Consider the following 26,844-nt stretch of genomic DNA (forward strand, 5'->3'; position numbering starts at 1 on the left):
TAGCTCTAGGGACGCGTGGCCTGGATTTCCATCGAGGAAAATAAAAAAAAGGCCCCAAATGGGGCAGGGGGGAACACTAAGGAGGGGGGGGTGTTAACAGTGTGTATAAGAGGCGTATTTACACGGTATTAACATGCTGACAAAAAAGGTTACAATATTGAGTATTGTACAACACCGAGTGGGAAAGGAGGAGCCAGGGGCAGGATGGGGGGGGGGCAATGAAGAGGGGGGGAGGGAAGGCTTGGGGAGCTCAAATTAATAAACAGAAGGTAATAAACACCCTGGCAAAACAATGAGTTAAGGCTTAAAAAGTGTATAAAAAAATAACACAGTTAATATCCAAAACGGAACCGAAGAGTACATAATATAGATGAGTTTCTGTGGAGTCCGTCCGCGGGGAGCGGGGCCCCCCCGGCTCTGTACACGGGGCTATGTACACACAGAGGCACGCGGACCCCCGGAGCTTCCCCTGCTGCTCCCGGTGACGCAGTCCGGTGTGGGGGAGTGAACCCAGAGGGGAAAACGTCCTTAAAAACCAAACGCAACCAAACGGAGCGGCACCCCCCCCCCAAACCCCCCCCCACACTCTCTCCCCTCAAAGCCCCATCTGGCACAGTCCTTTGGGGGGGGGGGGGGGAGGGGGTCCGGCGCCCGGCGTGCTCCGTTTTGTCTGATTTTGTTTCTGTGTTAGCAGCACCAACTTCTTGGCCAATAAATATATATATATATTTGTATCCAAAATGAGAGGAGGCGAAGGGCGGGGGTTGGGGGGGCTGAGTGAAGGATAACCCCCCCCTCCCACACGCTCCCCCCAGCGAAAACTGCAGAGATTCAAAGTGCTCTGAAACCGTCTTTGGATGTCACCAAACCTGCAGCCCCTCCCAGGGTGGGGGGGGCCGGGCCGGGGGGGGCTGACACGGTGCCACCCCCCCGACAGCAGCGGGGCGGGACAGAGCCCGCTTAGATGAGCGAGATCCGCACGGGGATGCCGGGGGACTCGGTCCTTTGAGGCGAGTGCTGGCTGACGAGGTGCTCCACCACGGTGTGTTTGGACATGTGCTTCATCAGGTACGTCTCCTGCGGGGCAGAGGGACAGAGGGTGAGCAGCGGGGCCTTTGGGGGGGGGGGGGCTGCACCGTGCCGTGCCCCCAGTGCCCTCCTCTCACCGAGGTATAGGCACGGCCGCACATGCTGCAGCAGTACGCCTTGGCGTGCTTGATGGCGTGCGCTGAGAGGTGGATCTGCAGCGAGGCCGAGTCCGTGTAGGCCCGGTAGCAGTTCGGGCACTTGTAGGGCTTGTCCTTGTTGTGCTGCCGCTGGTGAGACTGCCAGAGAGCGGCACGGGGCCGGGTTAGGGGACACGGGACTCAGGAGAGCCCCTAGCCCTCCCCGCTTTGCTCCCCAGGGGGTTTGGAGCTCCGTGCCCCCCCCCCGCTGTCACCCAGGCACTGCTGACCTGGAGGTTGGAGAGTTGTGTGAATGCCTTCTCGCAGCCGGGGTGCGGGCACTTGTAGGGTCTGTCACCGGTGTGGATTCTGTGCAGGACGTGCGTACAGTGGGAGGGAAATGCGTCAGGCACCGACCCCAGCAAAGCTGGGAACCCTCACAGCCCCAGGCCCTGCAAGGCCCCCAGCACCCACACAGCCAGCAAACTCAGCAGAAACCAAAGATGGGACCAGAGACAGCCACGCACACAGACAGCATCCACTTATGGGGCACAGGAGACCCAGAAGAGCTGCGTGGGGTGGAGACACAGCCGGAGAAGGACGAGGGGAGGAAGGCGGCATGAGGTGCTGAGTGGACACCCCACCCCACTGGGGACCCCCAACCCCACACAGCCCCTCCCGGCACCTGGTGTGCTGCTGGAGGTGGGACAGCTGGCGGAAGGACTTCTCGCAGTAGGAGCAGTGGTAGGGCTTCACGCCCAGGTGGATGCGCAGGTGCTGGGCCAGGTAGGAGGCATTGGCGAAGGATTTGGAGCAGTGGGGGCACTTGTGGGGTTTGGCCTCTGTGTGCGACTTGGAGTGGATCTGCATCTCTGACTTGGTGAAGAACGTCAAGGGGCAGACCTTACACCTGCGGGGAGAGCCCGTGGGGCTGGGCTGGGGCAGGAGGCCTCGCAGCACCCCACTGCCACCCCCCAATCTGCAGCAGAGCCTCAGCCCGGCTCCAGGCACCTGCTTACCTGTACGTCTTGCCCTCTTTGGCCGTCTCCCCTGAGGCCAGGATGGGGTAGGGAACCACGAGGACGGGCGGCCCCGAAGGGTTTTCCGCCTTGATCTTCTTGCGGCCCCGCTCTGCCTTGGGGGCCCCCAGCAAGCTGTGGCCTTGGATTGTCTTTATGGAGTCGAGGAGGGGCGGGCTGGTGATTCCTGAGATAAGGGTGGGCGAGGAGGCGATGAGGCGGCTCTGGCTGGTGGAGGTGGGCGTGGAAGGGGTGGTGGTGCCCGTGCTGGACTCAGAGGTGCTGACCGTGGGCGCACGGGACGCCAGGCCCAAACCTGGCAGCAGAGACAGGCAGGCATCAGTGGGGCACACGCTGCTCACCCCACGCCCTCCCCCTACACTTGAACGATCCACGGGGAGCAGGACACAAAGCAGAGCCCCCAGAACCCCCCCGAAGCTGATGGTGGTACCTGTGACGGTGCTGGTGGCCGGCCGAGCGTGCAGGGCCACGTCGGGCTGCGGCACCGCCTGCGGGTGGAGGCCTGGCACCTGCTGCAGCTTAGGGAGGGACATGATGGACTGGCTGCTTTCAGCAGGTGATGGGGGCACCAGGAGGGGCTGCTGGGAGGCCACAGAGGTGGGGGGCAAGTGTGGGGGCCGGATCTTCTCTGCCATCAGCTGCTCCTTGATTTTGTTGATCAGGACGAGGTTGTCCAGCTGGCAGGGAAGAAGGAAGACAGAGGGTAAGAGGTGTCCCTGTTCTGTCCTCCCCTGTGCCCGTCTGTGCTCCCTCCTCCCCAAGCACTCCTCTTACCTGGCTGGGCATGGTGGGGGGAGGCGGCCAGAAGTAGGGGTTGTTGAAGCGAGGCTCCGCCATCCTGCGGGGAGAGACGGGCGGTTATGGGGGCAGCATCCCGGCAGCCCCCCCAACCCCCCTGTGGGGCTGTGCAACAGCTCTCCCCATGGGAGGGAGCCCCCAGGGCCCACCCTGGGGCTGAGCCACACCGACAGCAACACGGCAACCTCCAGGCGATGGTTTCCTAGAAAACCTTCCAGGAGAAGATGGAGCAAGGAAGAGAGCATGCGGCCCCAGGGCAGCTCCCTTCCACGCAGAGCTGACTGCTGCTGGAACCACAGCACCTGCCCAGGGCTCCCCATGTCACCCACGGGCTCCCACGCGCCCACAGGTATTGCTGCTGCTCCCCAGCACCTCGGGGAAGGCTGTGAGGACAGGACGGCACGGCGCGAGCACGGCAGCGACGCACAGAGCCCGAGGAGCCCCAGAAAGGGCACCTGCAGCGACCGCAGGCGGCTCGGCGCTCACTGCAGGACCAGCCCGGCTCACAGCACGGCCGCGGGATTGATGGAGACGCTGAATACTTTGGAAAAATGGATTAAAAAAATCCATCTTCACTTAATAGGAAACATCTGAACGGGGATGGCAAGAAAATGACGACAGCAGAGCAGCCCGACATCAGCATCGCAGTCAGAGCCGGAGCGCTGAGGCACAAAGCACTCCCAATTCCTCCCTGCCCCACGCACCCAGTGCTGACATGTTCAGGCAGTGCTGCTGCTTTGGCTGCACCCTGAGCTCGGAGCAGGCCGGGACCTCACCGTGTCCACGTGTGGCTCCACGGGAAGGAAGGAGCTCCTCAGCAGCTTCCCCAGCTCGCTGGGTGACAGAGCTGCAGGGAGGTGACCTCCATTTGGAACAGAAACCAGGCCACGGCGGGAGAAAGCAGAGCGGCACAGACCCATCCCCGCCACAGCCGGCACCGGGAGGAACCAGGCACGAGATCGGCGCAGGCTGCCCGCGGGACGCTGCTGGAAAGGAGGGCAGGGAGCTTGGGGACAGCAAGGCACAGAGCGGGACCGACCCACCCACAAGGCATGTGGGGATGTGACCACAGCACGGGATGGTAGTGGCCACGTGGCAGCATGTGGTGCGGAGTGGCTTCAGGTCCTGGAAACAGCAGCCCTGCCCAGGGACCTGGAGCTGAGAGCAGGATGGGAGCTGCTCATCAGGAGCCTCACAGAGGACCATCCCGGACTGCTCGGGGCACTCAGAACGAAGCAGACTGGATCACAGTACCCCCAGGTGTCACTTCTGAGCATTCACCTCTCTTGTGCTGGCAGAGCCGTGCACAGGGGACCCCATCCTGCACCAGTCTGTGCCAGTAAATGCTGTCAGAGGAGACAACTCACTGCTTAATGTGCCTGTACCAAGGCTCCAAGCCTTCTGACACCCCTAGGTGGGGTTCTCCTACCACTGCCAAGACCCCAAACCCACCTCCACAGCCCTGAACCCCACCACCATGGCTTGAACCCGAGCATCATGGCCTGAATCCCACCAGCATCACAGCCTGAATCCCACCACCACAGCCAGAACCCTACTATCACAGCCAGAAATCCTACCACAATGGCCTGAATCCATGCACTACCACAGCATGAACCCCACCATTATGGCCTGAAACCCACTGCCATGGCCTGAATCCTACCACCATCACAGCCCAAATCCCACTGTCATGGCCCAAGCTTCACCACAGGTTGAATCCCACCATCACAGCCTGAAACCCACCGCCACGGCCAGAATGCCACTACCATGGCCTGAGCTCCACCATCAAACCTGAATCCCACCATCACAGCTTGAATCTTACCACCATGACCTGAACCCCACCAACATCACAGCTCCAACCCCACCACCTTGGCCCAAGCTCCACCACCACAGCCTGGATCCCACCATCACAGCTTGAATCCTACCACCATGGCCCTGAATCCCACCTTCATGGCCTGACGCCTACCACCACAGACCAAATCTCACCACCATGGCCCAAGCTCCATCATCACAACCCACATTCTACCACCATGGCCTGAGCTCCACCACCAGGGCTCAGCCAGTGGCTGTCCCGCAGCGTGGGAAGCTGCAGTGCCCCTTCGATCCTTGCCTGGCCAGACTGGGAAAACAGGAAGCCAGAGCTATGATTAGAAAAGGTTTTTTGGAGCCAACCCAGCGAGCCGCTCCTCTGCCCTCGCAGCAGGTGCCCCGTGCCCTCTGTCCCCCCACCATCCCAGACCACGCAAAGCTCTCACTGCCCCATCTGCTCAAAGAAATGGAAGCTCCCAGCACAGCCTGCAGCTGCCACGGGGGGTGGAGGGGGAGCACGACCTGCTGCAGCTCCCCATCCCGCTCCACCTGAGGAGGTCTTATCTAACAGCAAGGCTGCCACAGCATTTGGAGCACTGCAAAGCTGCCCAGAATAAAGGGAAAAGAAACAGTGGAGGTGCCAAAAAAATCCCTGCTCCTGTCCCAGCTTATTTTTATAAATTGTGCAGTGTTTCATCTGGAGCAAGGGGGGGACTGCTCCCCCCTTCCCAGGGCTGCACTTGGACGGCTGGGGGAGGGGGTAGGAGGGGATATAAAGCAGATGGAAAAACACACAAACTCCCTTTTCCTAAGATTCTCAGCTAACTATGAAAAATGGAAGCTGACACACGGCAAAAAAAAAAAAAAAAGGAAAAAGAAAAAAGGAAAAAAAATCCATTAAAATGGAAATGATGAAGGGTGGGGAAATGCCGCAGCGCTCCTCCCCCCGGCTCCTCAGGGCACGCGTGGACGGATGCGTGCCCACGGGGCCGGCAGCGAGTGGAGGAGGTGCCAACCACGGAGGACAGGGCCGCCCAGGAGGGCTCCACCAGCGGGCACAGCTGGAGTGCCCAGGAGGGGAAGGAAGCGGAGGGAGGTGGGAAGAGCAAGCAGCGGATGCGCGGGGAAGGGAGAGGCGTCGTGGCGGAGCGAGGCCCGGCGCCGCGTGGAAGGGGAGGGGTGTGCAGGCGGCTGCAGCGAGGCCCGGCGCAGACAAGACATGGTGCACGCCGTGTTTGGTACTCACAGGCTGGCCTCAGAAGCCAGATGGCCGCAGCTGCCTGGGGAGACGTGTCGATGAGGCTCCAGATTGATGGAGGTAGATGATGGCACAGGTGGGTACGAGCGCCAGGCCCCGGAGCTCACTATAGCCTTCCAACTTCCTACCAAACTGCCGCTAAGTCAAGCTACAGTTCTCTAGGGAACGTCTCTACTTTGGCAGCCCTCTCTGTCTCGCCTTCGCTGAAATAAAAAGAAACAAGAGATTCTTTTCACGGACACGGCACGGCACCGCTGCGACAAGGGTCAGCTCCCAGGGACCGGTGCCGCTTCGGCCCTCAGGGTGGCCAGGCCGGCAAGTGGCCACAGGGCCACCTGGCACCAGGTAGGGCTGCAAACGGGGCGTGGGGAGGCAGGGAGGGGATGGGGAGAGCCGAGAGGCATGCCTCGGAACCGCGGGGGTGCCAGCGGCCAAGCGAGAAGCCAGCCCTCCACCAGCACAGCCTTGCTCTCCCAAGCAGGGACCCCGGGTGACAGGCGTCGATCAGGAGCAAGCCGGGCACCGAGCAGCAAGCACGAGACCCCAGAGCCTCAGAGCGCAGCAGGCAGAGCAAAGGGCCTGGTGTCCCCAGCTGTCCCCGAGCTCAGGGTGCTCACCGCCATCAGAGCACCCTTAGGAAAGGACACGGGGACGTGGCACCAGCACTGCCGTGCCACCCACTGCCCCTCGTCCCCTTTCATTTGCCGGCGCTCCATCTGTTCTCAGCCACACAGGTCCGCCCGCATCCTGCCACACTTTCCCCCAGAAGCACAAGGCCACAGTGCTGCCATGGGAAGGGGCTGCACCATCCCCACCACACAGCCAGCGCCAGCCAGAACCCAATCCACGTCTCCACGAGCAGCCCCCGCCTGCAGCAGTGGCTTTTTGGGAGAAACCAAGGGCCCGACTGCAAAATCCCCAGCCCAGGGCCTCTGGGTGGTAAGCAGCAGCATCAAAGCTGCCCGCGTGCTGCCGTGCTGTGCCCGGGCGGGCTCCCCGCGCCGCAACACGCCGTCCCACTGCCAGCCCCAGGGACCGTCCCGCGTGGGCCCTGCACCCACGGCCCCGGCTCAGCTTTTCCTCAGCAGGAAGAATTCACCCTAAGGCAGAAGGCAGCAGAAGGAACGTGAGCTGGGGAAGCAGAAATAACACACGTGAAACCCGGGGCAGGAGGCTCAGAAATCCCCGTTCCAGAGGAACGGGCTCGAGGGATCGTGTGCCAGAAGAATTCACCCAAGATGGAACCAATTAAACCCCACGTTTCCGCCCCCCGAAGGGCTCTAACTGGTGTTTCTCATTCAGATTTCCTTCCCCGAGCAAAATCAACTAAAAGCCAACAGTGGCTGGAGCAGAAAGCCCATCCCAACGGGGCCAGGGGTGCAGGAGGGGGCCCCAAGGAGGGGGGGTGCGAGGAGGGATGCGTGCCTGCACCCCATGGGTCTGCCCTGGGAATGGAGTCGGACCCCCACATTCTGCCTTCAGGGCCCCAAATCCCAGAATAGCCCACAGTGCACGAGGAGAGCACAGAATCCCAAACAGAGGAACACGGGGCTCTGCTGCCCAGGGTGGGGTCCCCAGCACAGGGGGCTTCTGCAGCCGCCCCGCAGCCAGAGGGGTGAAGCAAGCACTGCAAAGAGGACAGGGAGAGCGGGGCCAGAGGAGCCACGAAGGGAACCTGCTCTGTCTAGAGCCATCCTGGAGACCAGCATGGGGGGCAGGCGGGATAGGCCGCCCGGCTCACAGCCTCCAAAGATGGGTCACAGCTGTGCCCTATGGAAGCCAGCAGAGACCCCAAAGCCACACTGTTGGAGCCCCACCACCAGCAGTGCCCACCTGCCTGGGCAGAGGGACGAGCAGTACTGCAGGCCCAGCAGTGACATCGCAACAGAGACAGCGGGCACCAAACCCCCAGCACCCCACAATGCCACGTGCCATCCTGGCACCCACACGGCAAAGCGGAGCCACACTCAGAGCCGGGCACCGTGACAGCGCGGCCGCAAAGCAGAGCTGTGCCCCAGGGCCAGGAGAGGAGCAGCAAGCGGTCCCCCCCTTCCCCCCGTCCCAGCCCCACTGCCCCGACCCCCACATGCAGCTGTCACAACACCGGCCAGCCGCCGCAATCGGGGGAGAATGGGATTCCTGGGGGAGAACGGAGCACTGAGCGCAGAGAAACGCGTGGACTGCCGGCCCTGGGAGAGGGGATGGGGACCGGGCTCATGCTGCGAGCAGGACCCCGATGAACAGTGGGCTGGGCCCGGTGTCCCCTCCCCACACCCCCGGGCAGGTGACCCGGCCGGCAGCCCCCACTGCCCGGTGCCGGAGCGCAGCTCGCTTCCCTCGAGAGCGCCGGTGTGCCCACCTCTGAGAGTACTGGCGTTGCTTCCCCTTATCCGCGTCCATCTCCAGATCTAGCTGGGAACCGGTGCCGCACGCGGGGCGTTTCTCTACGGGGGGACAAGGAGGACAACTTCACACACCCCGAAAAACACAGACACGCGAGCTGCGGGAGCGGCCGAGCGGAGGAACAAAAGCGGAGTGGCTCCCACCGACCCAACCCGTGGGAACGTAGGGCTTTTTCCTGAAAGCAGACAAAAAGAAAAGCCGTGTTTTCATCCCGGGGTGCCCCGGTTCGCCCCGACGTGGGGGAGGCCGGCGGGGCCCGCAGCCATCCATCCCGCGGACTGCACGCCGGGAGGGGGCCCAAAACTTTTCCCTCGCCTCTCAAACCCCGCTCCCGTGGGCTCAGGGCCGGGAGCAGAGCCCGTCCCCACGCAGCGCATCCCACGGCGCGGGAGGGAGGAAAAAGGCCGAGGAACGGATCCGGGGCCAAACCGCAGTTCGCCGCCGGCGCGGTCGGGGATTACGGACGCATAAATACGGATGCGCGCATCCCCACGCTACGGCACGGCCGAACCCACGCGTGCAGGCGGACACCGAGCTCTCCGGGCACCGCCGCCGTGGAAATGCGGGTCCCCCCCCCCAAAACGTTCCTGCCGAAGCGCCATGCAAAATATATCCCCCCCCTTCCCAAAAACTCCTCGCCACCTCTCCCCTCCCGGCTCTGTTAAACCTAAAAAATATATATATGTGGTTAGCAGGGAGGGAATGAAATGAAGGGAAAAGGGAAAAAGGAGAGGAGTGAGGGGGGGGATAAATAAATCAAGCAGGCAGCAGCCCCCCAGCACACACACACACACACACCACCGCCACCCCCTGCGGACTGAAAGCCCCCCATCAACAAAAAACAGAAATAAGAAAAAATAATAATAAAAAGAAAAAAAAAAGAGGAAAGAAAGCAGCTGTAGCAGGGAAGGGGGGGGGGGGTGGCATGAAATGAAATAAAAAAAAAGAGAGGAAGAGAAAAAGCGACGGAGGGAGAAGCGACCAAGAGAAAGGCAGCCGAGCCCCCACGCAGCATCCGCTGCTCCTCGCCGAGCACCGCGCACGGATGGGTCCGTTCGGCTGCAATTAACTTTTCCATCAGACCCTCCAGAGGGAGAAAAAGAGAAAATCCAGCAAAGCGGGCATCTTCCTGGCTGCCCCCCCCCCTTCCTCCTCCTTCCTCCTCCTCCTCCTCCTCCTCCGGGGCTGGGAGGGATGGGGGGGGCACACGCAGAGGGGTGCCCCCCCCCTGGGGGGGGGGGGGGTTGGTGGTGGTGAGAGAAGAGGTGGGGGGGGGAAGAAATAGAAAGGGGAAAAAAGGGAAAAGGAAAAAAAAAAAGCAAAAACACGAAAAGCACAACACGAGAGAACAGCGAAGTTGGGCGCGGAGTGAAGTTGCTCCTGCCCGGGGGGGGCGGGGGGGGTCCTCCGCAGACAAAAAGGCCGAAGGGAGGGGGGTGGGGAGGGGGGGATGGGGATGGGGGGGGCGGCCCCCGCTCCGTGCCCCTCCGCCGCCTCTCCACATTCTCAGACGGTTTTATTAAAATTCGCAGACAAAAGGAAAACAAAAATGGCAGCCCGGCTTATTTTTAAAGCGCGGGGAGGACGGGGGGACGCCATGTTCTGCAGATCCGCGGTTACGGGGAGAAAGAAAGAAAATAATAATAATTAAAAAAAAAAGAAAAGAAGAAAAAAAATTAAAGGGGAAGAAAATTAAAAAAAAAAAGGAAAAGAAAGAATAATCTCGAGGAGGAACGCGGCAGCACCGCCCTGCCCCCCCCTCCCCCCCACCCACAACCGCTGTTTACCGGAGCTCGTACCGGGGAGGGGGGGGGGGTACTATTATTTTTTGAATGCGGGAGGAGAGGTGAAAGGGGGGGGGGGGGAGTGGGGAGCAGGGGGGGAGGGGGGAAGAGGAGGGAAAGAAGGAGGAAAAAAAAAAAGACACTTCCTATACCAACAGCCATGCTCCCGCGTCCCTCCGCCGCCGCACCGAGAAAATGGGCGCCCCCGCGCCGTCCGCCCGCCCCCGCGCCTCCGCCCCCGCCCAACCACGGCCCGGGCCGGGCAGCACCGGGCTCCCCCCCCCCCCCCGCCCCGACCCGCCCCCCGGCACGGCGCGGCGCCACGGCGGACTGAGGGGGGGGAGCGGGGCGGCCTCCGGTTCTCCTATGCCCGGACTCCGTGTCCCACAGTCCCCCCCAGCACCCCCCAGTTCCGCTCAGTACCCCTCTCAGAGCCCCCTAGTCCTCCCCCCTCCAGGGCTGCCCCCACCCCCCTGTCCCAACTCCCCTCACTCCTGAGGACCCTCAGCCCCAATCCGGGGCTGTATTTGGATTGGGAAGGTCCCCCCAGGGACCGGGTCCCCGACCCCCACGTTGCTTTCCCAGCCCCCCAAACGTGTCCCGCAGAGGAGCGGGGTGCTCCGTTCCCCCCGCCCCGCTGCGTTATGGGGCGGCTGTGCCACCCCCCCCCAGCCGCTCTCTCCAGACTAAACAAACCGGGCCCCGCAGCCCCTCTGCTCCGAGCGCTCAGCTCACGGTCTCTCCCCTCGGGGTCGTGCACGAAGAGGAGGAGCGGGCCGTGGTGGTGCTCCCGACCCTATTTAGCACATGTGGGTGCCCTGCACCATGCCCCGAAGCACGCCGAGCCCTTCTCCCCGCTCCGGGGGCCGCAGGGGTCGGAGGGCCCGTGCTTTTCTGCGGGAGGGAGCAAAGCGGAGGGGTTCCCACTGTGCTCCGCAGTGCCGTGGCCTCACACCCCCCATCCATCCCTCGAGGGCCGCAGGGTGATGGGGCAGTGCTGTGGTGCTGCTGCAGCCGGTCTGCTTCCTCAGCACCTCCGCGTCCCATCTGTGTCCCCACCGCTCTTCTTGCACGGCCTGGGATCACCCGCTCCCCGCATCCCCACGTTCAACGCTGCCCAACGTTTTCCCATCTTGGGCCGTCCCCACATCCAAATTGCCACCCCACAATGACTCAACTCATCCCGAGCTCCCGGTCCAGATGTCTGCTCCCAGCAGCTCCTGCAGCAGTGGTGGGGCGGGAGATGGGGACATTTGGGACTGTCCCCACCCCCCCTGTGGCCGCCGGCGTCCCTTTGTCCCCTGCCACCCCCTGGCTCCAAGTTCCCGTCCATCTCCATATGCAGGAGGCACTTCGGGCACTGCTTTCACATTCTGCCCCATAGATGTGGGGCTTCTGTCTGTGCCACACCCCCGGGGGTCTGTGGGTGGATGGAGGACACCCAGACCAGCAAGTGGGGACATGGCCGTGGGGCAGGCGGGGCCGTGTGGCCATGGGGCAGGCCAGCCAGCAGACATCTCCTGGGGATGCTGCATTTTGCAGAGGCTGCAGGAGCTCTCCCAGCCGTGCATTGGGTGGATTCACACGTGCCCCCCCCCCCCCTCGCAGGGACCCCCATCCGCCCTGGTGGAGCTGCAGGTCCTGGGGCTCTGCATGCCCACCTCCCATCCCTGAGCTGCAAAATGGCACCGCGGAGAGGAAGCGGAGCTGGCTGCAAAGCTCACGCTCACGAGGAGGTGTTCAAAGGCTCTTCTGCCCCCGGGGCAGATCCGACCGCAATTAAAAGGGAAGGAAGGCAGGGAGCGCGGAGATGCCGCCTTCGCCATAAATCAGCTCTGCGGGCGCTGGGGCGGCAGCTCCGCTCCACCTGCTCTGCCCGGCGGCACTGGGAACGGCCGCAGCTTTCCCGGGGATGGGAGGTGGGAGATGGGGCACGGGGCGGAGCTGCGTGGGGCGGCCACGGCGGGCACAGATGGTCCTGAGCTCGCACACGATGCCCACGGGCACGGCCCGGGACTGCGCGGAGCTGAGCAGCGGCCGCACTGCGATGCAGCCTGGGGAACTGTGCGGGAAAAGAGGTGGACAAAGGCTGCGGAGGATTAGGGTTGGGGTTAGTAAGGTTGGGGGTAGGGTAATGGTAAGGGTTGGGATTATAGTTAGGGGTAGAGTTAGGGTTGGGGAGTGGATAAGGTTTGGAGTTACCGTTAGGGTTAGGGATAGCAATAGGGTTGGGATTAGGGTTGGGGTTAAGGCTAGGTTTGGGGTTAGGGATAGGAATAGGTTTGGGATTAGGGTTGGAGTTGGGGTTTGGTTTTAGGATTAGGGTTGGCATTAAGGCTAGAGTAAGGTTAAGGGCTTTGGTTAGCATAGGGTTAGGGATATGGTTAAGTTAGGGTTAGGGTATGGTTTTAGGTTTATGGTTCCATTTTATCTTTGTGTTTTGGTTTGGGGTTTATGTTGGGGTTATTGTTTTAGGCTTAGGGTACAGACTGGGGTTAGGTTAGAGTTACCATAGTGCTAGGGTTATTGTCATTTTTCATTTTGGGTTAGGGTTATGGTTAGAGTTAGGGTTATTGTAAGGTTATGGCTAGGGTTAGGTTTACTGTTGGGATTAAATTTGTGGTTAGGTTTAGGGTCAGGGTAAGGGTTAGGGTTACCGATAGGATTAGGTTTAGGGTTAGGGTTTGGTTACTGTTACAGTTAGGGTTTATGTTGGGCTAGGGTTGGTTTTAGGCTTAAGGTTTGGGTTTACATTTAGGGTTCAGGTTGGTGTTCGTGTTGTTCTCAGGGGTTTGGTTGGGGTTCAGGTTAGGGTTAGGATTAGATACTGGGTTAGGGTTAGGGTAGAGTAACAGTTTGGGTTAGAGTAGGATTAGGTTAGGGTTAAGGTTAGGGTTAGGCTTAGGGTTAGGGTGAGGTTGAGGGTTTGGGTAAGGGTTAGGGTTAGTGTTGGATTTAGGGTAAGTGTTAGGGTTAGATTTAATGGTTATGGTTAGGGTTAATGTTAAGTTTAGGTTATGGTTTTGGTAAGGGATAGGGTATGGGTTAGGATAAGGTTTAGGATTATGGTTAGGGTTAGCTTTGTACTTTGTGTTCAGGCTGGGGTTGGTGTTAGGGTAGTGTTAGGGTTAGGTTATGTGTTAGGGTTTGGGTTAATGGTTAGGGTTATGTTTAGGTTATGATTCCGGATAGGGTTAGGCTTAGCATTAGGGTAATGGTTAGGGCTAGGTTTTAGGCTAGGGTTACAGCTAGGGTTAGGGTTATGGCTAGGGTTAGGGTAATGTTTAGGTCATGGTTTGGGGGATAGGGTTAGGGTTAGGGGTTGGTAAAGGGAAGGGTTAGGATTAGGGTTAGAGTTAGGACTAGGGTAAGAGTTGGGGGATAGGGAAGGGTTAGGGTTAGGGAAGGGTAAGGATAAGAGTTAGGGTTATGGAAAGGGTTAGCTTAGGGATAAGATTAGAGTTGTGGTTAGGATTAGGGTTTTTGTTAGGGTTAAAGGAGGATAAGGATAAGGGTTAGAGTTAGGCTAGGGTTAGCATAAGGGTTAGGGTTAGGTTAAGGGTTAGGGTTAGGGTACGTGTTGGGTTAGGGTTATAGTTAGGGTCAGGATTAGGTCTAGGTTTGAGGTTAGGGTTAGTGTTGTATTTAGTGTTAGGGTTCAGGTTGCAGTTAGGGTTCTGGATAGTTTAGTGTTAGAATTAGGGTTAGGGTTAGGCTTAGGGTTGTATTTATTGTTAGGGTCCAGCTTAGGGTTAGGGTAAGTGTTGGGTTGAGGGTAGAGTTAGGGTTAGTGTAGGGGTTAGGGTTAAAGGTTACAGTTGCGATTAGCATTAGTGATAGGTTACGGTTAGGGTTAGGGATAGGGTTAGTTTTAGGGTTATGGTTAGCGTAAGGGTTGAACTTAGGGTGGGGTTGGGGTTAGGATAAGGGTTAGGGTTGGGTTTAGGGTTACTTTAAGGGTCAAGGTCAGGGTCAAGTTCAGGGTCAGCGTCAGGGTTAGGGTTATGATCAGTGTTAGGGTTATGGATAGGTTCAGTTTTAGGGTTAGGGTTAGTGTTAGGGATAATGGTTAGGGTTAATGCTTATGGTAAGGGTTAGGGTTAGGTTTCGTATTAGGATTAGGGTTAGGGTTTTGGTCAGGGTTAGGGCTTAGGTAAGGGTTACAATAATGGTTAGGGTTAGGTTTGGGTTAGGGATAGGATTATTTTATGTTATGGTTTTGTATAGGGTTAGAGTTAGGGTTAGGGTTTGGATTAGGGTTAGGATTAGGGTAAGGGTTGAGGATAGGGTAGTGTTAGGGTTAGAGTAAGAGGGTGAGGGTTAATGGTTATGTCTAGGCTTAGTGTTAAGGTTAGATTTTAGGTCGGGGTTGGGTTAAGGGTTAGGGTTGGGTTAGGGTATGGGTATGTGTAAGGGTTAATTTTAGTGTTAGGATTGCGGTTAGTTAGAGTTAGGGTTAGTGTTAGGATTTTGTTTAGGTTATGGTTTGGGATACGGTTACGGTTAGGGGAGGGTAAATGTAAGAGTTAGCGTTAGGTTATGGTTATGGTTAGGATAAGGAATAGGGATAGGGTTAGGGTTAGGTTAAGGGTTAGGGTTTGGGTCAGGGTTAGGTTCAGTGTTGTGGTTAGCTTTAGTATTGTGTTAGGGTTCAGGTTTGACTTAGGGTGTCATGGTTTTATGAATGTTGGTATTGATATTCCACATCATAACACCACGTAGTGCACTGAGAGTTAAAGAGCTGCAGCTCTGTGGATCTTCGATAGTTATGGGGATACCTGTCTGAGAAGAGAACTACGTTCCCCAGAGGGATTTGTGTTGCTTTGTATTTTTACGTATTTCTGCTCAGAGGGAAAGATAAAAACTGTTTGGTTGTCATGAGACACTCTCTTTTCCTTTGAGGATCTACCCAGCAGTGGGTGCTGGCTGCTGTCTCGCTTTCAGCATTAGCGTAAGGCCTTTGGTTTACTGGACACTCTCTCTTGCTCATTTTGTTTGATTTATTAGCTTCAATTACAATTATATTGCATTATATTGTGTTCTTTTTCTTTTCGATATCTTATTCAGTAAATTAGCTTTCCTCCTCAGATTGTTGCCGCTGTTTTGTTCCTAGGCCCATCTCCCTTTTCCCTTTCCCCCTCTCCCTTTCCTGGGGTGTGGGTCTGTGAGTCTCCCGCACCAATCGTCACAGAACCGGGCCGAACCTGCCCGTAAACCGTTGACATTTTTCGGGTTGATCTCCAAAGGAAAGAGAGAGTCTTCAAACTGAGAGGCAGAGTCTCCAAACTGAGAGGCAGAATCTCCAGGTCGAGAAAGAGTACCTCCTAATCAGGAAAGAGAATCTCAAGACCTGGCAGGACTGTGTCTGAGCTGAGAAAGAAAGCCTCCAAACTGAAAGGGAAGATCTCCAAGCAGAGAGAAAGTATCTCCAGTCCGAGTGAGACATCCTCCAATCTGAGGGAGACGCCCTCCAGTCTCAACAAGACAGACTCCGAGCCGTGCTATGATCACTGAGACTCACCAACCTGATCAACCACCGGTGACGCCAGAATCAATGTCAGTTGCCCCTGTAAGAGCATGGAAAATGAAGAGCCTCAGCTCCCTTAGAAGAGAAGACAGAGGAGGAGAAGAAAGTAGAGGAATCAGACACTGTAAGAGAAGAGGAAAGAAGAGGTCCAGAGGAGTGGTTCCAAGCTCTAGGGTTTCTAGTAGGAGGGATGAGACTCCCAGCAAGATCATGGTCACCAACGCCTAGGAGTGCAATGAGTCCTGATAGAGCAAGAGATGAGAGAGAGATTGTTACCATTACTACTCAGCCTCTGAAAATGAATGAAATTCAAGGTTTGAGAAAAGACTTTACACGTCACTCAAATGAACCTACTGTCACCTGGTTACTACGCTGTTGGGACAGTGGGGCCAACAGTGTGTGGCTAGATGGTAGCAAAGCTCAACAGTTGGGTAGCATTGCCAGGGACTCTGCCATTGACAGAGGCATTCGTACATGCCACAATAGACCCTTCACTCTCTGCAAGCAGATGCTGATAGCCATGAAAGAAAAATACTCCTTCAGAGATGATCTGATGCCTGAGAAAAAGAAATGGACTGCTACAGAAAAGGGTATCCATTATTTGAGAGAATATGCTGTGGAGGAAGTGTTACATGACCCCACATTCATTCATGACAAACCATGACAGTTGTGGAAAGGGTTAGGGTTAGAGTCAGGGGTTTGGTTAGGGTTTTATTTACTGTCAGGGTTCAGGTTGCAGTTAGGGTTGTGGTTAGGGTTAGGTAAAGGGCTAGGGGTGTAGGGTTTGTGTTAGGTTTACTTTTAGGGTAGGGTAAGGGAAAGGGAAGGGTTAGGGTAAGGGCAAGGGTTTGGGTTTAGAGTAGGGTTGGGGTTAGGGTTAGGGTTGCTGTCAGGGTTTGCGTTAGTGTTAGGGTTCGGGTTTGGTTTATGGTTGGTTTTAGGTTTATGGTTCCATTTTATCTTTATGTTTTGGTTTGGGGTTTATGTTGGGGTTATTGTTTTAGGCTTAGGGTACAGACTGGGGTTAGGTTAGAGTTACCATAGTGCTAGGGTTATTGTCATTTTTCATTTTGGGTTAGGGTTATGGTTAGAGTTAGGGTTATTGTAAGGTTATGGCTAGGGTTAGGTTTACTGTTGGGATTAAATTTGTGGTTAGGGTTAGGGTCAGGGTAAGGGTTAGGGTTAGGATTAGGGCTAGGGTTAGAGTTAGGGTTAGGATAGGGTTAGTGTTATGGTTAGGGTTGGAATAATGTATTTTGGTATTCATTGTATTTGGGTTAGGCTTCACACTGGGGTTACTGTTAAGGTAAAGTATGGGGTTGGGATTAGGTTTAGTGTTCAGGTTTAAGGTTTGGTTTCTGCTCTGGGGTTTATTTTCTGGTTAGGTTTTTAATTGGGTTTCTGTTCAGGGTTAGAGTTAGGGTTGGTGTTGGGGTTTGAGTTATGGTTGTTTTAGGGTTAGGGTTTGGGTTGGTGTTAAGGTTGCGGTTAAGGTTGTGGTTAGGATTGGGTTTAAGGTTGTAGCTAGGGTTAGGCTTCAGGTTTTGGTTAGGTTTAGGGTTAGGTTTAGGGTTGGGTTTATGTTTAGGGTTTGGGTTTAAGTTTAGGTTTTGGGTTGTGGCTTGTATTAGGATTAGGGTTTTGGTTGGGCTTCAGGTTAGGTTGAGGGTTAGTGCTGGAGTTGGGGTTAGATTTACAGTAAGGTTAGGGTTAGATTTACAATTGGGATTAAGTTCGGGGTTAGGGTTAGGATTAGTTTTAGGGTTAGGGTTTGCATTTGGTGTAAGGGCAGGGCTTGGTTTAGAGTTTTGATTGGGGTAATTGTAGGGGTAGGATTGATTAGGATTAAGGTTGTTCATAGGGACTGGTCTGGGGAAGTTTGCCAGGAAAGCAGTGTGGCATGGAAGTTACATGGGAAAACCCAGCTGCGCAGTCAACCTCCCATGTCCCTAAGCAGTCGCCCTTCCAGGTTGGCCATGAGAACCACGTTGAGCCCTTTGGTGCTGGGCAGCCCTGCTTTGTCCCAACCGGTGGCAGTAGCAGGCACCAAACGGAAATCCTCTGGGAAGTGCCTCCATCCATCCTAACCTCCTTTTTTTTCCTTTTATTTGCAAGAAATCTCTCTGTTTCGAACAAGTGGGGCTGGAGAGTGAGCGCTGGGCTGAGTCCGGCAGCAGAGCCATCAACCTGCACGGACAGTCCCTGCCCCATAGAGCACTCCCTGCAACGCCCCACGAGAACTTGTGCAAGAGGCAAATAATCCCAGCAGGCAGTGGTGAGGGCTGGAACAAGTCGGTGCAGCACTTCCCGAGGTGTTTCCCAAGCGGGGGACGCACATGAGCTCACAGGCAATGACTCACGGGCGTCCGCGTGAGCGCGAGGGTGGGTGGGCAGTGCCGGAGGTGGGAGCGTGGAAGTGCCGCGGCGTGGGTTCCTCACCCTGGCACTGATGGGGTGAAAGCACTCGGCCCAAAAGCACTGAGAACTGTGTGTGTGTCCCTGCAGCTGCTGGCTGGGGACTCGCAGAGGTTTGGGGCGATTGGGTGAAAGAAGGCGGCTGTGCGCTTGTTTCCCTTCTCCCCCTGTAAGTGGGCGGGACATTTGGTTATAATTAGGCAACGAGTTAATTAGGATTAATTAGTTAATGTTTGCAAAGCACTTAGGCGATGAAAAGCGCCAGCGCAGCGAGGCTTTGTGCCTCCTGGAGGGCTGTGGGATTCCCGGGCACGTTCCTGGAGACCCCGGGTGCCCCGGGGCAAAACCCCTGACATCCCAACCCACAAAGAGAAGAGCCCACAGCTGCACAGAGCAGCAACGGGACCGCATCCTGCTCCGATGGCAGCAGCACAGCGGCTCTCGAAGCACAGTGCAGGAACAAGCAGGTCCCCAAACCCAGGTGGTGTGGGCTCATCCAGCATCCCCCGTGCTGCCCGTGCCCTGACCCACCCCGGGAATATCTTGGCTTTGCAGCACCGTGGGAAGGAGAGCCCCAAAACTTCACCTGCCCCAAGCACGCAGCTCCCAGCCCCGCACATCTGTCTGGTGAAGCTGGAACCTGCTGTGCTGCTGGGAGCCGGCCTGTCCCAGCCTGCCCTCCCCGCCTGCACCCCCAGCAGCACCCTTTGAACCAGCAGGGAAAATTCCAGCGGTTTGGGGGCCTCCCTTCCTGACGGTGTCCTCCGGGCATGGCACACTGTGCAAGGCACGCGGCACAGAACTGAGCGCTCGTGCAACCCACAGTGATGCTTCCCAGCTCACGCACACTCCGCTCCCTCCCAGGGGTGACTCAGTTTCTGATGGCCCCTTCCAGCCATAACCCTACCTCTAACCAAACCAAATCCGAACCCTAACCCTGATCCTAACCCTAATTGTAACCCTAACACCAAACCAAACCCTAACCCCAATCTCAAACCTAACCCCAACCTAACCCTAATCCTAACCCCAACCCTAACACAGATTCCTGGTCCCTCCTCTTCCTCACCAGCTCCCAGATGCAGAAGAACGTGACCCAAAAAAGCAGGGGATGCATGCTCTCGACTCACCGACTGCAGCATGTGCCTGCCTGCTGCTCACATGAGGGTTAGCAGGAGATAACGAAGCCAATTTAACAATTAACTGGGATTAATTTCCCTGTTTGCCCTAACACACGCCCTGATGTGCAGTTTCCTTTCATCCTCGCAGCCCCAGTCTCACCCAAAACAAGGCTCCGGCAGGGAGCACTTCCCTTCCTGTGGCACTAATGAAGGTGGCTAATGAGCAGTGGGGCGTGCACAGGGGGAACCCTGCTCCTGATGGAGCTTCAGTGGATGACCCTGCAGCCTCTGTGGCATCTCCTGGTCATCCCATAGTGTTCCATCAGCAGAAGTTCCGCGTTGCCCAAGTTTCTTAGTCCAGTCCCTATGATTACCTATAACCAACTATTATGCTACCCCTGAAGGTATCACTAACCCTAAACATATCACAGACCCTAACCCTGAACCCAGCAGTCTTGTGACAACCCTCAGCCATCCTGGTTCCTCATGGGCTCATGCCTACATTGGTCAAGTTTCCCTATCTGGACTCTATGAAGAATCCTTAACAAAATAATTAACCAAACCCATACTCTAAGCTTTACCCTAACCCTAACACCAAGTCTAACTGTAACCCTAACCCTAAAACCCTAACTCTAAAACCCTAACTCTAACCTTAATCCTAAACCTTATCTTAAGCCTAACAGAAAACCTAAACTTTAACTCTAAACCTAATCAACTTTAATCCCAACCAACCCCAAACCTAACCCTAACATTAATGCTAAGCCTAACCCAAAACTAAACCCTAAGCCTAACCTTAATCCAAATCCAACCTCTAACCCAAGCCCAAATCAAAACCCCTAAGACAAACCCAAACCCTAAGACTAAACCCAAACACTCACCCTTAACATAAGATGAATGCTAACCCTGAACCTAACGAGCTCTAACCCTAACCAACCTCAACCCAAACCCTTACACTTAAACCAACCTTAGCACCTAACCCTAACCCTAACCATATCACAAACCTTAACCCCACAGCCCACAAACCTGCAGCATCCTATGTGTTCATGGGCTCAGATTCTGCACTGATCAAGTTTCCCAGGCATGTCCCTATGATTTACCCCATAAACAAACCCCACTTGGCTGAGGGTAAAGTGCTGCCTGTAGGTTTGGGGGGAACACAGGTGGTGCCCATTGGTCTGGGGTTCCTCCCCTGGGTGCTGATGGGGAAACTGAGTCAGGGGAAGATAGAGGACAGGGGTCAATGAAACACCCAAATCCAACCCCAAACCCACAGTGCTGCTGCTGGGTCCAGCCCACAACAGGCAGTGCATTTGGGGTTGGCTTGGAGTTGGGGTTGGGGCTGAGGTTAGGTTTGGAGTTGGGGTTGGGATAGGGGTTGGAGCTGGGATTGGAGTTTGGGGTCAGGGTTGGGATTGCAGTTGGGGTTGGAAGACTGAGGCTGGGATTGGGGTTAGAGTTGGAGTTGGGGTTGGGGCTGAGATTGAGGTTGTGGTTAGGGTTGGGGTTGGAGTTGGATTTGGGGCTGGGATTAGGGTTAGGGTTGGGATTGGGATTAGGGTTAGGATTGGGATTGGGGTTGGAGTTGGGGTTAGGGTAAGGGTTAGGGTTAGGATTGAGGTAGGGGTAAGGGTTTGGGTGGGGATTATGGTTGAGCTTTGGGTAACAGTTTGGATTTGGGTTAGGGTTAAGGTTAGTGTTGGGGTTAGGGTTGAATCTGGGGTAGGTGTAATGCAGGTACGATGCCAGCCGGGCCACCCCTTCCCCGCCCCGCCGGCTCTTTGATGATTTAATTCCAAATTTCTCCCATCCCCAGCAGGTCCTGGCAGGACGAGCAGCCCTGCATTCCTCCCGCAGAAACACGGGCAGAAATAACAAACCCCTGTGGTCGGGGTTTTTTTTTTTCCCTCTCTGCTTTTCCAGCCTTCGGGGCCGTCCTCCCACCCGGGCAGGAACAAAGCGGGCGGTCATTCCGCCTATGGGGGGGGCTGGGGGAAGCTCAGTGCTGCCGTGTTGGTGTTGGCTGCCGGCCAGCTGTGGGGCGGCTTTGTGCTGCCCCCGAGTGTCCCCGTCCTTCCTCCCATGGGGTGGGGGACACAGGAAGGGGAGACGCCCCCGGTACACCCCCATCGTTGTTTGGGGACAATGCTTCGGTTTAGGGATGATGTTGAATGTTGGGGGCGAGGATTCGGTGTAGGGACAACACAGAGTTTTGGAATGATGTGGAATTTGGGGATGTCGCTGCATAATAATGCTTCGTTTCAGGAATGATGCTAAATCTGGGCACAATTATTTGGGTTAGGGATGATGCGGACAATCCAGAATTTGGGGACATTGCTTCCGTTTAGGGACGAATTTGGGGTCAGTATTGTATTTGGAATCACTGCTTCAGTTTAGGGACAGCACTGAACGTGGGGACCGTATTGAACTTGGGGACAATGCTGAATTGGGGCACAACTCTGAATTAGGGGGCTGTGCAGAATTAAGGGGGTGACACCTGCGCTGCTAGGACGCCGGCGGCCGAGCTCCTCAGCGCTGCGCCAGTGCTCCCCCCCCTGCCGCCCACCGCCCGTCCCCTGTGTCTTGTCAGGGATAATAACACGGCGGGGGAGAGCTCGGGACCGGCGGAGGGAGGGAGGGGGCGCGGCCCCTTTAAGAGCTCCCCCCGCCGGGCGGTGGTACGCGCCGCAGGGCCGCGCCGCGCGGGGGACAATGGGGCGGGGCGGTACCACTGTGGCTGCGAGCGGGGGGGGGGGAGAGGGGAAGGCAGGAAGTGCGGCGCGTCCCCGCCCCCTTCTCCTCGCCCACCCCCCGCCCGGCGCGGCGGGGAGCGGTGTGTGCGGCGGCGGCGGGTCCGCTCAACCCGGGCACGGCAGTGGGCAGCGGCAGCGGCGGCGGCTGCGGCGGGGTGAGGCCTCGAACCCGGGCCCTGAAGGCGGCGGGGCGCGGAGCCGGGGGCGGGATTCGAACCCGGTCCGTCCGGGTGCGGCCTCAGCGCTGGGTGCCCCCACTGCAGCCCCGCGGGTAACAGCAGCCCGACCCCCAGCATCCCCTAACCTCTCCGTATCCCCGAATTCCCCCGCGTCCCCAGTACCAGCCTCAGCCCTTCCGTATGCCCCTGACGCCCATCCCACCTATTGTATCCTCATCCCCAGCATACCCCCCATCAGCCTCAACCCCCCAAATCCCCCCCGTTCCCCACCCTCACATCCCTCTGCCCCCAGCATCACCCTCAACAACTTCGGCTCTCCTGTATCACCCTGACCCTCCGCCCCCCTTACCTCCCAGCATCTCCAGTACCAACCTCAGTCCCCCCGTATCCCTCTGACCTCCAGCATCACCCACATCTAATTCAGCTCCCCCATCACCCTGAACTCCACCCTCCATATCCTCTCACCCCCAGTCTCCCCATTGCATCCTGACCCTCAGCCACCTCATATCACCCTGACCCCCACTCCCTTACCAAACTGTCCTGCTAATTTCAGCCTCTCCCCCAGCCCTCCCATTTTCATCCCGCCCCCCTTGCAGCGCTCTCACCCCTTCGATCCCCCCTTTTGCAGCCCAGCTGCCCCCCTGCAGGCCCAGCCATGGCCTGCAGCCTGAAGGACGAGCTGCTGTGCTCCATCTGCCTCAGCATCTACCAGGACCCGGTGAGCTTCGGCTGCGAGCACTACTTCTGCCGCCGCTGCATCACAGAGCACTGGGTGCGCCAGGAGCCGCAGGGTGCCCGCGACTGCCCCGAGTGCCGCCGCACCTTCACTGAGCCCACACTGGCCCCCAGCCTGAAGCTGGCCAACATCGTGGAGCGCTACAGCGCCTTCCCCCTGGACGCCATCCTGGGGGCTCAGCGCAGCCCCTTCCCCTGCAAGGACCACGAGAAGGTGAAGCTCTTCTGCCTCACTGACCGCGCTGTCATCTGCTTCTTCTGTGATGAGCCAGCCATGCACGAGCAGCACCAGGTCACCAACGTGGACGATGCCTTTGAGGAGCTGCAGGTGGGTGTTCATCTGTTTGTTCCTGGACATCCACCCCCCCGACTCCCACTGTCTGGGATGCTCTGTCCGTCCATCTGTGTGCACTGTGCAGCACAGTGTCTGTCTGTCCATGTGCAGGACAGCCAGAGCTCTCTCTGCTTGTTTGCATGTGGCTCTGGGGTGCTGCTCCTGATACAAGCCCACTGTCTATCCCCACAAGCGCAGTCTGCTCCTCTGTGCATCCATCCATCCACACCATGTGGCCATCCACCCACCTGTCTGTCTGCCTGACCCTCCACCCACATGTGTCTCTGCTGGGCTGTCCCTGAGGATTGATGACCAGAACCCCTCCTGCCCCACACAGGACCCCACCTCACAGCAGCACCAAGTCCATTCCATCCCCAAACCCACTGTGCTGGGGCAGCTTTTTGCCATGTGCTGACCCTCACGGGCTCCTATCATCGCAGTGCCAGCTTAGACCCCAATAGATATCTATGGAGCTGCCCCACAGCTCTCCCAGCACTTCAGCATCGCGCTGCTGGTGGCTGGGAGCAGAGCACTGCCTGAGTGTGGGGCGTGCACAAAGCTTTGCATTTTCCCCACACCCCTTGGAACGTTGCTGCTGTGTGGTGGGGCTGGGGTTGAGCACAGGGTCAGAGCGTGCTGTGTTGCAGCGGGAGCTGAAGGAGCAGCTGCAGGGTCTGCAGGAGAGCGAGCGAGGCCACACCGAGGCCCTGCACCTCCTCAAGCGGCAGCTGGCTGACACCAAGGTAGGAGCTAGTCTGTGGGGACGTGCCCCAAATCCCTTCCCCTGCTCCCTCCCCACACACACTGCTGGGATGCTGACAGACCCACTGAGGCCCAGCCGTGCCCCACACCTCCTCAGTCGTCGGCCAAAAGCCTGCGGGCCACCATCGGGGAGGCCTTCGAGCGGCTGCACCGGCTGCTGCGGGAGCGGCAGAAGGCGATGCTGGAGGAGCTGGAGGCGGACACGGCACGGACACTGACCGACATCGAGCAGAAGATCCAGCGCTACAGCCAGCAGCTGCGCAAGGTGCAGGAGGGCAGCCAGATCCTGCAGGAGCGCCTGGCCGAGGCTGACAAGCACGCCTTCCTGGCCGGCGTCGCGTCCCTGTCCGAGAGGTGGGTGGGCTCCGGGGGCCCGGGGGTGCCCGCAGAGCTCTGTGCCCATTGCTGCCCATCCCGCAGGCTGAAGGGGAAGATTCACGAGACCAACCTGACCTATGAGGACTTCCCCACCTCCAAGTACATGGGGCCGCTGCAGTACACCATATGGAAGTCTCTCTTTCAGGACATCCACCCAGGTAAGCGTGAGGCTGGTGGGGGTCAGGAGGGGCACACTGTGCTCCCCACACCTGGGGGTGCTGATGCCCGCCCTTCCTCAGTGCCCGCAGCGCTGACGCTGGATCCTGGCACGGCCCACCAGCGCCTCATCCTCTCTGATGACTGCACCATCGTGGCCTATGGCAACCTGCACCCGCAGCCACTGCAGGACTCGCCGCGCCGCTTCGACGTGGAGGTGTCAGTGCTGGGCACACAGGCGTTTGGCGGTGGCGTGCACTACTGGGAGGTGGTGGTGTCCGAGAAGACGCAGTGGATGATCGGGCTGGCGCACGAGGCCGTCACCCGCAAGGGCAGCATCCAGATCCAGCCCAGCCGTGGCTTCTACTGCATCGTCATGCACGACGGGAACCAGTACAGCGCCTGCACCGAGCCCTGGACGCGGCTCAATGTCAAGAGCAAGCTGGAAAAGGTGGGCGTCTTCCTGGACTACGACAAGGGGCTGCTCATCTTCTACAACGCCGACGACATGTCCTGGCTCTACACCTTCCGGGAGAAGTTCCCCGGGAAGCTGTGCTCCTACTTCAGCCCCGGGCAGAGCCACGCCAACGGGAAGAACGTCCAACCACTGCGCATCAACACTGTCCGCATCTAGCGGGACCCCGCGGGGTGGTGGCAGGGGGACGGGGCCGCATCCCTGCCCGCGGGGTGCAGCCGACTTTGGGTACTGGGCACGGCATGGCTGGCATCCCCATCCTGGCTGGAGTCCCCGTCCTGTGCTTCCACGCGGCCCCGCGGGTCCGGCCCTGCTCCGGCCGCTGCAATAAAAGGTGCATTTGGAGGCGAGGGGCCGCGAGGTGCGGTATGCTGTGCCGTGCTGCCCTGTGCCGCACCGCGGCATGGTGCCGAGGGGCACGGGGCGTGCAGAGGTGCCGGACGGGGCAGGCGTGGCCCAGCAGGGCTGGCACACGGGGGTACGGGAGTTCGGGGCGCGATGTGCGCCGTGCACGCGCAGCTGCGGCGGTCCGGGCGGGGCTGCCCGTGCCGCTCTCCTCCCGCCCGCCGGGGGGCGCTGTGGCACCGCGAGCGCTCTATCCTCCCGCTCTCGCCGGTCGCGCACGCGCAGAAGCGGGGCCGGGCCGCCGCCATCTTGCAGCGGGCCGCTCCCCGCCGGTCGCGGCGCCGGGCCGGGCCGGGCCGGGCATGGAACCGAGCGGGGCCCGCAAGGAGCGGCCGAAGGGCCGCGAACCGGCGGCGCGCATGGAGAAGGCCAAGCAGCGGTCGGCCCAGCAGGAGCTGAAGCAGCGGCAGCGCGCGGAGGTGAGCCGGGCGGGCCGAGCCGGGGCCTCAGGCGGCGCCTCGCGCTGCGCCTCAGCGCGGTGTGCCTCCATCCCCCGCAGATCTACGCGCTGAACCGCGTGATGACGGAGCTCGAGCAGCGGCAGTTCGACGCTTTCTGCAAGCAGATGCAGGCCGGCGCCGAGTGAGGGCCGGGTCAGCACGGAGCGGCTCAGGGCGGCCGTTCCCAGCTCGGTGTCTGCGCCTTCGCCCTGATCGACGCCTCCTCTCCGTCGTTCCCTTCTTGCTTTCCTTTTACCTCCTTTTTTTTTTTTCTAAATAAAAGCGGCGGTCGTTCCGCCTCCCTCCGAACGCACGCCTTCCCCCGGGGCCGCAGAGCAGCCCGAGCCCTCCCTGCAGTGCGGGGCTCTGCGCCAGAGCAGCTGCAGCCGGCGGCCGCCCGCCCCACGCCGCACCCCGCGGGCCCTCCGCCTGTTTACAGCAGCCGTATCTCTGGGGCTCTCGGGGTCTTTGTGTCCGCCCGCAGCTGCTGGCACTGCAGGATCTCCTGGGGCCGTGGAGCCGCTGATCTGCTCCGCTTCCTCTGCTGCTCGCCGAGGTCTGACCTTCGCTTCCTCCCCCCGCCCACACGCCCCGCTCTCGGCCGCGGGCAGCTCGCCGCTGTTGTGCAGCTTTTTTATTTCCAGAGAGTTCAGCCCGTGGGTTTCAGGTTCCACTTTTCCCTTCCACATTCCTTCCTCCCTCCCACACCTCATCAGCCGGGCGCAGAAAGGAAGAAAGAACACGTTTCAGATGTTATTTCCCTATGGTGACGTGTCAGAAATAAATACCGGGGCACTCAGGGCCGTGTTTTGCAAGGAAGAGGGGCACCCTCAGGTGTGATCGGTGGCCGTCTCCCAACCCTCCCTGGGCTGCCTGCAGCAGGGGCTGCTTCCTCCTCGTGGTGAGGATTTGGGC

At 58.5% G+C, this 26,844-nt stretch overlaps 3 protein-coding genes across 7 annotated transcripts; 2 read left to right on the forward strand and 1 right to left on the reverse strand.

Annotated features, from left to right (window-relative positions):
- Positions 1-795: 795 nt before the first annotated feature.
- Positions 796-10,477, reverse strand: ZNF362 (zinc finger protein 362). Of its 5 annotated transcripts, none has more exons than XM_065738215.1 (9): positions 10,408-10,477; positions 8,428-8,512; positions 2,981-3,044; positions 2,637-2,883; positions 2,186-2,501; positions 1,852-2,076; positions 1,457-1,535; positions 1,167-1,325; positions 796-1,077 (listed from the first exon to the last, which is right to left on the reverse strand). In XM_065738215.1, the coding sequence occupies exons 1-9, from the start codon at positions 10,415-10,417 to the stop codon at positions 961-963; spliced, it is 1,302 nt and encodes a 433-aa protein (XP_065594287.1). In that variant the 5' UTR covers positions 10,418-10,477; the 3' UTR covers positions 796-960. The 5 variants fall into 5 exon arrangements, with proteins under 5 accessions (XP_065594287.1, XP_065594288.1, XP_065594290.1 ...); XM_065738216.1 differs by having other exon boundaries at positions 8,428-8,646; positions 10,408-10,452; XM_065738218.1 differs by lacking the exon at positions 10,408-10,477 and adding an exon at positions 9,454-9,515.
- Positions 10,478-22,225: 11,748 nt separating this feature from the next.
- Positions 22,226-25,341, forward strand: LOC136049739 (E3 ubiquitin-protein ligase TRIM62). The gene is made up of 6 exons (XM_065738220.1): positions 22,226-22,336; positions 22,873-23,307; positions 23,961-24,056; positions 24,173-24,429; positions 24,496-24,611; positions 24,693-25,341. The coding sequence occupies exons 2-6, from the start codon at positions 22,900-22,902 to the stop codon at positions 25,241-25,243; spliced, it is 1,428 nt and encodes a 475-aa protein (XP_065594292.1). The 5' UTR covers positions 22,226-22,336; positions 22,873-22,899; the 3' UTR covers positions 25,244-25,341.
- Positions 25,342-25,722: 381 nt separating this feature from the next.
- Positions 25,723-26,844, forward strand: SVBP (small vasohibin binding protein). Its single transcript, XM_065738223.1, has 2 exons — positions 25,723-25,908; positions 25,989-26,844. The coding sequence occupies exons 1-2, from the start codon at positions 25,792-25,794 to the stop codon at positions 26,073-26,075; spliced, it is 204 nt and encodes a 67-aa protein (XP_065594295.1). The 5' UTR covers positions 25,723-25,791; the 3' UTR covers positions 26,076-26,844.

The sequence above is a fragment of the Cyrtonyx montezumae genome, unplaced genomic scaffold (genome assembly GCF_038088225.1).
Source record: "Cyrtonyx montezumae isolate F1298 unplaced genomic scaffold, pur_monq_1.0 scaffold_21, whole genome shotgun sequence".
Lineage (NCBI taxonomy): Eukaryota > Metazoa > Chordata > Aves > Galliformes > Odontophoridae > Cyrtonyx > Cyrtonyx montezumae.

Coding starts and splice junctions, on each gene's coding strand:
- ZNF362 (XM_065738215.1), bottom strand. Junction 3,045..8,427: donor CAACGCCAGTACTCTCAGAG/GTGGGCACACCG, acceptor CTCTCCCCGCAG/GATGGCGGAGCCTCGCTTCA. Junction 1,536..1,851: donor CACCTCCAGCAGCACACCAG/GTGCCGGGAGGG, acceptor CGTCCTGCACAG/AATCCACACCGGTGACAGAC.
- LOC136049739 (XM_065738220.1), top strand. CDS start 22,900: ATGGCCTGCAGCCTGAAGGACGAGCTGCTGTGCTCCATCTGCCTCAGC. Junction 24,057..24,172: donor GGCAGCTGGCTGACACCAAG/GTAGGAGCTAGT, acceptor ACACCTCCTCAG/TCGTCGGCCAAAAGCCTGCG. Junction 24,612..24,692: donor CTTTCAGGACATCCACCCAG/GTAAGCGTGAGG, acceptor GCCCTTCCTCAG/TGCCCGCAGCGCTGACGCTG.
- SVBP (XM_065738223.1), top strand. CDS start 25,792: ATGGAACCGAGCGGGGCCCGCAAGGAGCGGCCGAAGGGCCGCGAACCG. Junction 25,909..25,988: donor AGCAGCGGCAGCGCGCGGAG/GTGAGCCGGGCG, acceptor CATCCCCCGCAG/ATCTACGCGCTGAACCGCGT.